At 41.2% G+C, this 13,260-nt stretch overlaps 1 protein-coding gene across 1 annotated transcript in view; it reads left to right on the top strand.

The window, feature by feature from the left end:
- Positions 1-804: 804 nt before the first annotated feature.
- Positions 805-13,260, top strand: part of LOC127581624 (chloride intracellular channel protein 4) — a 109,987-nt gene continuing 97,531 nt past the window's right edge. Inside the window, exon 1 of the mRNA XM_052036151.1 lies at positions 805-1,253. Coding sequence (XP_051892111.1) covers positions 1,185-1,253 — 69 coding nt within the window. The 5' untranslated portion in view covers positions 805-1,184. The remainder of the gene's footprint in view (positions 1,254-13,260) is intronic.

Here is a 13,260-nt window from a genome sequence, read left to right as displayed (position 1 = left end):
CTGAACATAACTGTGGGTGCAGACGCTGACGTTTACTGGCAAAGGTACAGAGACCTCTGAAGGTGGTTGCCCATCCTCCAGCTACTGATGCAATGCCTCAGTAACAGTGCCTTCAATATTGTAGAATTTGCAGTAATCTGAGAAAAGTTACTGTTTAAGAACCTGTAAATTTGAAAAGGAATATCCCTATATCAGGTAATCTATGAAATCATCCTGGAATTTATTTTAAAAGAAATAAATTCTGCATACTTATAATTATGTAAATCACCCCATTTTTTAAATGAAAATTGTTTTTGAATAACACAAAGCTGGATCTGATTTATGATAGCACGCCAGTGTAAAGTTCTGAAGGGATACACAAGAAGAACAATTTCATTTATAACATGGTCATAGACACGGCATGGAAACAGGCCCTTTGGCCCACAGAGTCTGCGTTGACCATCAATACCACAGAGTGCCATTACTGTAGAAGAATACTAGAAAGGTGCTTCAGAGAGCAGAACAGAAAAAGAATGTTATCGTAGAGAGGAAATAATATTTTTCTGTTGACTTGCTAATTAATTTTAAAATACATAATGGTGAGAGATTACAGTTTTTTGTTAGAGGTATGTGGGATTTTCCCTGCTCCCTGACCTCTTTGCCTCTAATCACTGAGCTAAAGTGGAATTACAATGGATAAGTTTAGAAGCAGACCAGACTCGTACATTTTTTTTGGTCTAGCTCTATCTGATTTGTTAACTGCTCATGCTTTGTGCTTTGACGCTCTCCACAGGCCTGCCCTTTTTCTTTCCTTCCCTGTACTGCATGACATCATCAGCTTTAAATATTCCAGCTGGTTTTTTTTTCCTTAGCGAGTTTGAGCTCACACAATGACCATGTAGAGTGAGCAGAGGAAACTGCACAGCTCTAGACTTCACCACCCAGTTTCTCAGGACGTGGCTAAAGAAAGCATCTGAACTAAGGAGGGGGGGAGAGAGAGAGAGAGTCGAATTACTACAGGCAGGCAGATTCTGAACAACACTGAACAGGGTCAGGAACGCAAGAGAGAATCTCTTTATTACTGGAGAGTAGCTTGCTGCAGCTGGTCTGAATTGAGACAGAGAGAAAAAAAGGAGCAAGTCTGTAAACTTGGGCAGAAAGTCAGAGTCAGTAGGCTATTGAAGAGATCTCGAAGTTGCTTCAACATGGCTCACTCAACCCCACTGAATGGAGTGGACGGACACAAGGATCCTTTGATAGAGTTGTTTGTTAAGGTAGGATCTGCCAGAATCTGACTCTTTATTCCAGAAACAGCCAGCAGACAGCTGTCTGAAAACCTTTTGACTCTGCTGTTTATTGCCTTTTTTACTCACAATTTGCTCTATTTTTATATTTCGGCAAAAGTGGTTAATACACTGCAGAACAACTGACTTGAGATAATTGATTTTCTGCTAAAAAAAGGAATTGTAGTCTAAAGTATAACATTTGTACTGAAGCAATTAAGAATTTGGCACAATCTGTTTTGGTGTGTTTTGCACTGCTGTATGCTTTGTTATGCCCGTGTGATATTCTCAAGCTTATTGAAGCAGTTGTGGGTCAGTAAACATTTTAATGAATTTTATTCATAGCTGTCAATCAAATCATCAATCAACTATATGGAAAGCAGTGACTGTTACTACAGTATCCGTTTCCCTTTGTGTGAAGTTGTGCTTAAAAATCATTGCTTTGAGAGAAATTCAAGCACTGCTATGGAACTTGTTTCTACAAGAAGTGGTTTTGCAGATGGACTGTGGCACTAAACAACTCCTGGTTGATTAGAATTGGCACTTTTCCTAAACTGTAGTCAGTTGAGGTCGATATAAGATATACACTCCTTGCCGGAAAAAAATGAGCATGAATGAATTCATTAACTCAGTGCCTGCAGAAAATGCTCTGATCTCAGATACTCACAGGCTGAGATTTCAGAATTCATTGTGCTATCAAAGAATTATGTTAATACAAATATTGCCTGTGAGAAATTTTTGGGTGTGGTTTATAAACATTGTGATAAAATGCATCTCACAAAGGGCAAAATCTATCATTCACAGAAGGGCATGATGAACGGTTAAGAAATTTGACCCTTTTTTCATCAGTTTTTGAATTTTTGTTTCAGAAGAACTTACCACATTTGTCCTGTAGCTCTTCGTCATGATTGGAATTATCTGTTTTAAGAGAAGTAATTTGCCTGGAAAACAGGCATCTTACTGAAACACTAGAATGATTTAGTACAATGTCTGGACATTGAACTGAGTCATAGAGTCTGGGGAGGCCAGACTATAGTGCTAAAGCTGATCTTAGCTGATATGGGTCTAATAGACATTTCAGTTGTCGTTGTGACACCAGGGGTGGCAGGGGAAGGGAATTTTGGTCATGGTTGCCCCTTGTTTATGCCCACTGTTGGAAAATGTGCATCTGTGATCATTAGCAATGCACAAGTTTGGGCTTGGCCTGTGAGGCTGTCGTCATTGGAAATCATAAGACTTGGTATAAAGGCAGAAAATGTTGGAAACATTCAGCAGGTCCTGCAACATCTGTGGAAAGAAAAAGAGTTAATGTTTTAAGGTCAAGAACTTTTCACCAGTTTTGACAAAGGGTCCTTGACCTGAGATGTTAGCTCTCTCTCTCTCTCTTTCCACAGATGCTGCCTGATTTGCTGAGTGTTTCCAACATTTCATGTTTTGGTTTCAGATTTACAACAGTTTTTTGATTTAATTTCCTTCATAATTAGTATTTTTGTTGCATCTTATCAAGTTATCATTAAACACAGTGTGATCAGTGATTGTGCAGACAAGCATAGGGACATTCAGGCTATTGTAGTGCAAAGTTGTAGAGAAAATGTGCAGGGGAAGATCCCGCAATCAGCAAATGAATGAATAACCAAATAATCTGTATTTTTAATGGTGTTTGAGGAAGGTGTGTGGGGCCAGAAAGGTAGTGGTGGAATTGTTGACCAGGACACAAGAACATTTTGACTGGTGCCACGGACCTGTTTGAATCCATTTGAGTGGACACTTTGGCACTTGACATCTAATAGACGGCACCTCCAATGATGCGAGGTTTCTGAACAAACATGACAAATTAGTATATTGCATGACCCCCAAGCTGAGCTATTTATTCTACCTCAAAATCCATTTTTCCACCTCTGTAGCAGTCCCAATTTTCAGTCCAATGTAGCTCGAACCAAAGTATGCTTCTAGCAAATTGACTTCAAGATTCTCTGTTTTCAAAGCTTCTGTGATCCTGTGTTGCCAAGCTTAGTGATTTTATGGAAAGGGCCAACAACTTAAGGCAGCGCTGGAGTGACACTGTTAACTTTTTATGCTCCAACCCACCTCTCGACCATCAAAGGTTTTGCTGTCAGAAAGGGAAGACCAGATGACGGTGAATTCTTCTTCCTGACATTGTAAAGAAGGGAAAAAAGAATGGTCTATCCATATCTTGTGAGACCTTCTCTGGATCCATGCATTTTGCTGCTTCCTCTCTGCTGTCAGAGACTTTTTCAATGTTTTTCCAATGCCCTGAACTTTTCCATGCTTTTATATTGGGAGTGTTCTGTGTGAAGTTTTACTGTAGTTGAGAGAAAATTGTGTGCAGTATGAACACCAGGATAGACCATTTAGCTTCTTTTTGGGCAGTAGGCTCTGTTTATTTCTCAGTAGGGCATTAAATCCACTGCTTGCATTTAACAATATGTGAGCAGCTAAAATGAAGATAATCACTCCCAACTTCAGATTTCTTATTCACGACACTAAGAATTTTAAGCATTTCTGAAATAGATTGAAGAATTCCCATTCATTAAAATGAACAATATCAATACTGCAAGTACTAAATATATGAATACTCACTTCAAATTTCCCAAAATATTGCATAGGTTGACAGGCTGATGAAAAATTGCATTCAAGATACAGTATCAGTACCTTTCATTTTTAATGTCAATAAAATGACACAGTCTTTCTCTTAAGCTAACTGAATCCACCCAGTTAGGATGTCTGAAATTTGAATTCTTATATCTTTAAGTGCCCTCTAGTTCAGGACAGTGGGGCCAATGTCGATCTTAATAAATAAATCTGTGGTTTGTATTCAAGACATTGAACTTAATTTTACAAACACACTACAGTTAGCAGAGCTTAAATCTTCTTTATTGATCAGAGAGCATGGGCGGCAGTGTGTCTGCATCTGAGGGAATAATCCATTAAACATTTGATTGGATGTGTACAGTAAGCAGAAGTATACATGCATCTTTTTTCTATCCTTGTATCATGATGGTTTTTGGAGAAAAAAATGATAAAGAAAGGCCCCACTGATTTAAAGATGCTGAATTCTACTGAGGATATTGGATTCATGGGAGGAAATTTGCCATCCTTTGTGCTGACCCAATGCATTTTTGTTGATGTGTTATTTTCTTGCTCTGTAATTTTTGGCAATCAATTATGGGTGTGCCAATGTTCTGGTTACAGTACAGTTACTGTTAATGTCAGATGGAATCACATCTGCTTTCTCAGTGGGGTCTAAGGTATTTCATTGCACTATTTTGAAAAAGAGCAAGGGAGTTGCCCCAGGTGTCCTGCCCAATATCTATCCTTCAATAATCACCATTCAACCCGATGATCTGGTCATTATCAGGTTGTTCCTTCTGGGATCCTGCTGAACATAAATTGGTTTCTGCATTACCACAACTGATCACACTTCATGGAATCTATGACTCTAAGTGCTCCATTACTTAGGAAACATTTTGAAAGTACTCTGGGGCTTCCTGAGGTTGGGAAAATCACTGTATAAATGCCAATTTCTTTCTTCAAAAAATAGAAACTAACAAAAAAGGCAAAGGAATATAAGTGGGAGGAAAATGAAATCAATGAGACATCTGTAAAAGTGTTGAATATGGCAATAAAAGCAGAAGAAAATTTGTATCTCTGCTCTAGGTGAGAATGGGTACATTAGAACTAGATTTTTTTTCACAGTTAGCAGATGAGAGGATTCAAGAGAAATGACTCTAGATGAAAAACTGAAAAAAAAATTATCACCTATCATCATCAAAACCAGTCTTCAGCCAATTCAATTGAGATGGGCACACTAGGAGAATTTAAAAGCCATTTAGATAAGTACACAGATAGAAGAGGTTTAGAGGGCTGGGGGCCAAATGCAGGCAGAGGGGACTAGCTCACTGGGCAACACAGTCGGCATGAATGAGTTGGGCCAAAGGGCCTGTTTCCATGCTGTATGACTCTATGATGTCAAGAAACAGCTAATAACACTGGTAATAGCAAATATTATGGGACCAAACTACATCCTGGCTGTGGTATTGAAGACCTGTGCTCCACAACTAGCCTTTCCTCTTGCCAGGTATTCCAGTATAGTTACAATACTGACATCTACCCGACAATGTGGAAAATTGCCAGGGATGTTGTGTTTTCACACAGCAGGACAAATTCAATCCTAACACTGTTGTAACAAATTCTAACGTAAGGTCAGGGAACAGAACCTCATCTTCCCTCGATGCACATTGCAGCCTTCAGGCCTCTGTTGAATACAACAATTTCAGATAACCTCTTCGTGTCAGAAATGGCTAGTTCTGATGTAAGATCGTCCAGCCACAACATTAACAGTTTTTCACTGTCCACTGATGCTGCCTGATCTGCTGGCCATTCTAGTAGTCTCTTTTGTTTCAAATTTCCAGCAACTACTCTATTCTGCATCTCACAGTTCCAGCATATTCTTCAGTTCTTTTCCCTCTATGTCTATGTACCTACATTCGGTTCTTTACCAAACAGCATGGAAAACATGAATTGTCTTGGTCTCTACCCCATCACAGACATTCCTTTTGTTCTGCTCACCCCAGACACCCTCCAACTTAAAGCGTGCTTATTTTCTCACTTTTCCAGTTCTGATGAAATGTCATTGACCTGAACTGTTTGACCGTTTCTGTCTCCATAGATGCTACCTTACCTGCTGAGTAATACCAGCACTTTCTGTTTTATTTCAAATCCGATTAGGCTAATCAGTCTTCTCTAATCAACCAAGTAATGCAAGGTGTCATTGACAGTGCCGCCAAGTAACACTTTCTCACCAGTAACCTGTTCAATGCCCAATTTGGGTTTTGCCAAGACCATTTGGCTCCAGGCATCATCATAGCCTTTCATCCAAACATGGACAAAAAATTTAATTCCAGACATGAGGTGAGACTGCCCTTAACATAGAAGTACCATTTGATGCTCTCTGTGATCAAGGAGCTCTGGTAAAACAAAACTCAATGGGTGTCAAGGGGAACACACTCCAGTGGCTGGAGTCATACCTCACACAGAGGCAGCTGTTCGTGGTTGTAGGAGCTCTCCCAGACCTGAGGCATCACTACAGGAGTTCCTCACGGCAGTTACCTAAGCCCAGCCGTCTTCTCCTGATTCATCAGTGACCTTCCGTCCATCATGAGGTCAGAAATGGGGATGTCCACAGATGACTGCATGATGTCCAACTGCATTTGCAGCTCCTCAGCTAATGAACCAGTCTGTGACTCCGTGCTGGAAATCCCAGGCAATATTCAGGCGTGGGCTGATAAGTGGTAAGTAACATTTGGACCACTAAAGTGACAGAAAATGACCATCTCCAAAAAGAGTGAGTTTAACCATTAATACTTGACATTGGATGGTGTTACATCACTGAGTTCCCACCATCAACATCCAAGTGGTCACCATTGACGAGAAGTTTGACTAGACCAGCCATGTCAAAAGTGCCTACAAGAGCAGGTCAGAGGCTGTGTCTTCTCTGACAATTGACTTGTATCCTGACAACCTAAGGCCTTTCCATCATCCACAAGGCACAAGTCTGCAGTGAGATGAAATACTGTGTATTTGCCTGGATGAATGCAGTCCAGAAACACTCAAGAAGCTCAACACCGTCCAGGTCAGAGCAGCCACCATAAACATTCAATCCCTTCAATATCAGCACTCAGTGGCAGCAAAATGCACTGCAGGTACTTGCCCTGGTTACTCTGAGAGCACATCTCTAACCCCTGACCTCTATCACCAGGAAGGATAAGCTTCAGGGATGTGAGAACATCACCTCACCTGGATGTATTCTTCCAAGGAGAACCCCATGATTTGGAAACGTGTTGCCATTCACTCATTGCCTGTAAATCTAAATCCTGGAACCACCTCTGCAATTGCTCACCATCATATTCTTAAGGGCAGTTAGGAATGGACAATAAATACTGGCTTTACCAGAGATACCCAGATCCTGAAAAATGAATAAGTAAAATAAATGGCACAGTTAAAGGCATCAAGTTCAGTAAAATGGCACACCAAAGATATATGCATTTCAATCAAAAGGGCAAATATATGAACTTAAACTGTTGAAAGGGCATCAGATTAAATATTTAAAAACATAGTACTGAAGAAATCTTTGCTCCTCTCATCGCCAATGTTTGTTTGTTTTGTCCAGCATGGGATTTTCTGGGCTGAATAGCCTCATTCTGCACTGGAAATTTCTATGATTCTATGATTTTATAAAACTCTTCATTTTCTTTGCTGTTCCAGAACAGAGATTTGAAACTTCTTTTGTTGTGGTGTCTGTCAATAGAATTTAAACTTTGTTTTAAATACGGTATCTAGACTGCAATAAAAATTGCCCCGGCTTCCAAGTTTCCATTTGTAGCTACACAGCTTAAAGAAGGCACTGTAGTGTGGCTTGTTGGAAACTGCATGCAAGCCAAGAAAAACTGGTATATTTTAGGTTTCCTGGTGCATGTTGAAATATTTGGGCGTAAACCTTGACACACGTAACAAAAATGGGCGCCTCTTTTAAGAGGGATTTAACAAGAAGCTGCATTATTACACCACCCTGAGGTTAACCATCTTAATTTAGTACGACATTACCAGTACTTATGAATTTAACCTTTTCTTGGTAGCAGATGTAAAACAGATGGCAATTTAATAATCTTGTCATTTTCGGCTGAAGAAAATTCTAGCTGCATTATGTGACAGCGTTTCATGTTAACTCTTTAGTAATCTGTTATCTTTTTCTACTGGCAAAAGGAAATTAAACAAATTCTAGAGCTTGTTCTCTTCTTTAAAGAATGCAGTTTGTAGATAAATTTTCACTCCTGTGACATTTATATATTATTGGTTTTTAAAAAAGTCATCTAGTTCTTCTTATAAATATTGATTAAAAATGGATGAAACTGCTGGATACTATTCTAAGGATTAATGGTGAGATGTTTAGCAGTGATGTTGGTGGTCACTCACCTTCTGAGGCATCTAATTAATTTCAAAGTACTAGGTACCATTTCATGACTAACACCATCACCTCTCAGATCTGGAGCCTGGAGTGGATGATGGTTAAATCCTTAATGGACCACAAAAGGTTAATGCCTTCTGTTAGATCAGGTCAAGTCCGAAGCAGTTGATACTAATCTGCCATTTCTCTTCCATAAAAACAGGAAATGCCGGAAAAACTCAGCACATCAAGCAGTATCTGTGAAAAGGGAAACAGTTAACGTTTCGGGTTTGAGACCCTTCGTCAGATGATAACTGTTTTTCTTTCCACAGATGCTGGCTGGTATGCTGAGGTTTTCTAGTATTTTCTGTTTTAACTTCAGATTTTCAGCATCTGCAGTTTTTTATTATTTTTCTGCTGACCTTGTTATGGGGGGGGGGGGGGTGGTGGAGAGCTAAAATAGGGATTTCAGAAAGGCAAAAGATAAATTTAAAGACACCAGTTAATGGTGCAATGTCTTCATTTGAGGACAAGGTTATAAAAGGTGACTTAAAGAAAATTTTGCTGCCTGTGTTGAGCTTGATTATCATCACAGGTGTCTACACTGGTGTTGTTTATGTTAGAACAGTGTGACCTTTCTTTTCATTTGACATCTCCTGGGATACGTGTGGACTCTAGTTTATGGTGGTGCTTTAATCTCACATAGAGTTCTGTACGGTATACCAAGGAAGCCCACATGTGCTTACTCAGTGCCAGAATTGAGATTGTTTTGGCTCACTTGTAAACTACTAGCAGCTGATTTTATTCAAGTAGGAATTCATTTCAAACTGACCTGGTGACAATGGCTTAGATATTGCTCTGGGCAGTGATCCAGAAGGCTGTTATTGCTCAGTTTTTAGAAACCAATTAACTGAAGCACAAGCAAAATAACTTTTACAGCTAGGAGTAAGATGTGACATGAAGGTATAGAATAGAAAAGTCAGGAGATGTGACCTTATTCTTTTATGAGCTTAAATAGACAGAACTCTGGGTTACGTGGACGCTGATTGCCCAAGTGAGCGCTCAGCAGGCTGTACTTGTGCTGTGAATCATTGCTGACTTTTGTTCTCCTCATGACCTCATATCCAAGCACACTTCTATCATGGATTGCTTCACAGAAAAATGGGTCTCATGACCTGGCCAATTTTAGTCTGGCTAACGAGGGAACGAAAAGCAACGAAAGGTCCCAAGTTACTCAGTCAGTTAATTCTGCACAGTCCTGGGAATTGAACCAAAGAGTTTGCTGTGCTTGTTTATATTTCCATGTTGCCTTACAACATAGGAGGCCATTCAATCCATCAAGTCTATGGCAGCTCACAGAGTAATTACATTTCTCAATTAATTTTCCATGTAACCTACACTGCACAGGTTTAAGGTGAGAGGGGAGAGATTTAATAGGAAACTGAGGGGCAAATTGTTCACCCAGAGGGTGGTCTGTATGTGGAATGAGCTGCCAGAGGAAGTGGTTGAGGCAGTTACATTAACAACATTTAAAAGATAACAAAGGTTTGGAGCGATATGGGCCAAATGTGGGCAAATGGGACTGGCATAGATTGGCATCTTGGTCGGCATTGACTATTTAGACCAAAGGGCTTGTTTCTGTGCTGTATGAGTCTATGACTCTATCGTTCTCGCATTCGTACCACTTATCCACACACTAGGGTCAATTTACAGTGACCACTTTGTACTACAAGTGACAATAATAAACCAGTACCAACTAACCTACTAAACTGGATGTCGATAGGATATGGGAGGAAACTGGAGCATCCAGGGGAAACCTACAACCCACGCAGTCACAGCGAGAATGTGCAGACTCATCACAGACAGCACCAGAGGTTAGGATTGAATCCGGGTCCCTGGAGCTGTGAGGCAGTGGCTCTACCAGCCTCACCGCTGTGCCACCCATTGTTGATCCATTATATATCCTTTTGAGTTTAGATATGAGCCTGATGTAGCGGAAGGTTCATTGAAGTATATCTTTCCTTTTCACCTTCATTTTCATTTGCAAAAGAAACATCATTTCCTTCTTGACATATGGCAGTGGAGCATTATTGTTATTAATTGCTCCATTGTGTTTGTCAGCAAACAAGCTTGGTATCGTGTCTTCAAGACTTTGCCATGGTGACAGTACATCTGCAGCTCTTTTCCTCAGGTGCTCTAATTGATGGTGTGATGACTGTGTTTCCCGAAGCAAATATTTAATCATTTCAATAGCTGGTAATTAAAAAAGCACAAACAATTCGGGCTCATTGTGTGAATGTATACATATGTCTCCTTGTGTGTTACCAGGTAGACGTGCATTATTAATTCAAAAGATCTGGTGCTGTTATTTAATGAGATTAGTTGAAACTGCACCTTTTGTGATTCAGTGGATGGCCTTGATTATTGATGACCTTTGCTGGTCAGTGGTAGATATCCGCTGCTGCAGATATTACATCCTGTTCTTTTAAATTTAACATGTGAGTGTTCACACATTGGCTGTAAGTAATTGTTGGACGTTACCCACAATGTTACATTGCATTGATGTGTAATCTATTTTCTCTTCACTTCACGTACAGACATTATTTGATGGCTCAGCATTTTCTAGCAGGGAGCAGGTAAGCCTTTTGGCCCCGAAGGTCCCAGGTTTGAAATGATCCTGTGTCGAGTCAGCTTATCAATAACTGGGCAGGAGCAGGAACACCAGCTGATTTCAGCAGTACGTTCTTGGATAGCTGTTAAGGAAGAGAGAGAAGTATCAAACTGTGGATTTCCAGAAGCTAATATAGTTAATATTAGTAATTGTCTGAGTTCTTGGGCAATGATAACAGTGACATTCAAGTCTGTCACTGTTGGAGCTGCCCACAACGGTCTTGGTGTGGTAGGTCCTGGGCTTCTAATATGTGGAAGCCATTGTGTACCAGCTGTCACATGGATTTATCAAAGGTTTTGATCCAGTGGCAAAAGGGTCCAAGGTGAATGGAGACCGGACTCTGCCATGTGGTCATTAACATGCACACATGTGTTGCATGTGTTGGTGCTTGTCAGCAGATACACACCACACAAACACACACACAGATACACACTTACATGCACACATCCCAACAGATACACAGACACTGATGAACAGCCAGGTACACACACACAGACTCTCAAACTTGCATACACATGCACATAAGCACACACAGACACAGACACACACGTGCACGCACAGATGCCCTAATTTCCCTGCTCACTCACCAACCTTAAACTCCTCCTTTCCAACCTGGATCTCTTCTCCTACCATGTTCCTCTCACCCCCTTACCCTATTCCCACCCTCCATCAGATCACCTCCCTCCAATCCTTATGGTCCTCTCCCTCTCTGTTGCTGCTTCACCCCCTTTATCTTTCTCTGCAGGGGTACCCTCCCGCCTCTCCTCCGGTCTTAGCACTGTTCCTTCTCTGACCCCACCTCACCCCTGCACCTACTCAAAGTCCTCTCCAAGCTGTACCTATTTGCCATCCCTGACTGAAGTTCACTCCACAGTTGGCCCGGCAATGCCCAGGTCAAAGGACAAGGCAGTGGTACACCTTTTGGAAAGACAAACCTGACGAGGAACACTGTTTTAATCGGGTGAGCCTTGGCTTCTTGGTTTGACATGTCAGTGACTCCCTGAGTGGGATAAATGAATGCTGATGACCCTCCAGCCCACTGTAATGAACAGCCAGCACGCTACCATCATCTACGCATTAGACAATCAATACTGAAGGCCTCATGATCCCCGAAAAGAAAGTTCTTCTCAGACAGCACCCAGCCAAGAGGTGGCACAGAGTGCTCAGAGCATCAGCACTGCCCTGAAATCAAACATAATCAGCACCCGTGAGGAGATTTTTGGCCTCTCTACCAAAAAACACCATTGTTGGTAAAAATCTCAGATGGTGATGAGGAGGCATACAGGAGTGAGATAGATTGGCTGGTTAAGTGGTGTCGCAACAATAACCTTGCACTCAACATCAGCAAGACCAAGGAATCTTGGACTTCAGGAAGGGGAAGTCGGGAGAACACACACCAGTCTTCATTGAGGGGTCAGCGGTGGAAAGGGTGAGCAGCTTCAAGTTTCTGGGCATCAACATCTCAGAGGATCTATCCTGGGCCCAACACATTGATACAATCATGAAGAAGGCATGCCAGCGGCTCTACTTCATTAGGAGTTTGAGGAGATTAGGACTGTCGCCAAAGAGTCTTGCAAATTTCTTATAGATGCATGGTGGGGAGCATTCTGACTGGTTGCATCACAGCCTGGTATGGATGCTCCAATGCATAGGATCGTAAGAAGTTGCAGAGGGTTGTAGACTCAGCCAGCTCCATCACGGGCACAACCCTCCCCACCATCGAGGACATCTTCAAGAGGTAGTGCCTCAAGAAAGTGGCATCCATCACTAAGGACCCTTACCATCTAGGACATACCCTCTTCTCATGACTACCATCAGGGAGGAGGTACAGGAGCCTGAAGACCCACACTCAATGACTCAGAAACAGCTTCCTCCCTTCCACCATCGGATTTCTGAACAGTCCATGAACACTACCTCATTATTCCTTTTTTTTGCACTATTTATTTATTTTGTAATTTATAGTAATTTTATGTCTTTGCACTGTACTGCTGCAGCAAAACAACAAATTTCATGCCATAAGACAGTGATAATAATTCTGATTCTGACTGATTTGATGAGAATGACCAAGAGCTGATCAAGAACAAACACAGGCCATTCTTGGACTGAAAACTCCCCCCACATCGCAAGTGAAAAGGAACAGCTCTACAGGCACCTGTAGGCCAAGACTGAACAAAAAGCCCATGATCTAAAGGACAGATGATGAGCAGAAAGAGCACTGGAACTCAGCAGCTTGGCAATAATCATGACATCTATTGGATCTTCAGTGCATTCAAAGCCATCTATGGCCTAAACACCCAAGGCTCATCCCACAGGGACTTAAAAGTACTGATGAGCTTATGGACAGTCAGCACCCACTGGAAGGA

Source organism: Pristis pectinata, chromosome 22 (assembly GCF_009764475.1).
Source record: "Pristis pectinata isolate sPriPec2 chromosome 22, sPriPec2.1.pri, whole genome shotgun sequence".
NCBI lineage: Eukaryota > Metazoa > Chordata > Chondrichthyes > Rhinopristiformes > Pristidae > Pristis > Pristis pectinata.
The sequence above is the reverse complement of the archived record's forward strand: the minus strand, read 5'-3'. Positions and strand labels throughout refer to the sequence as shown.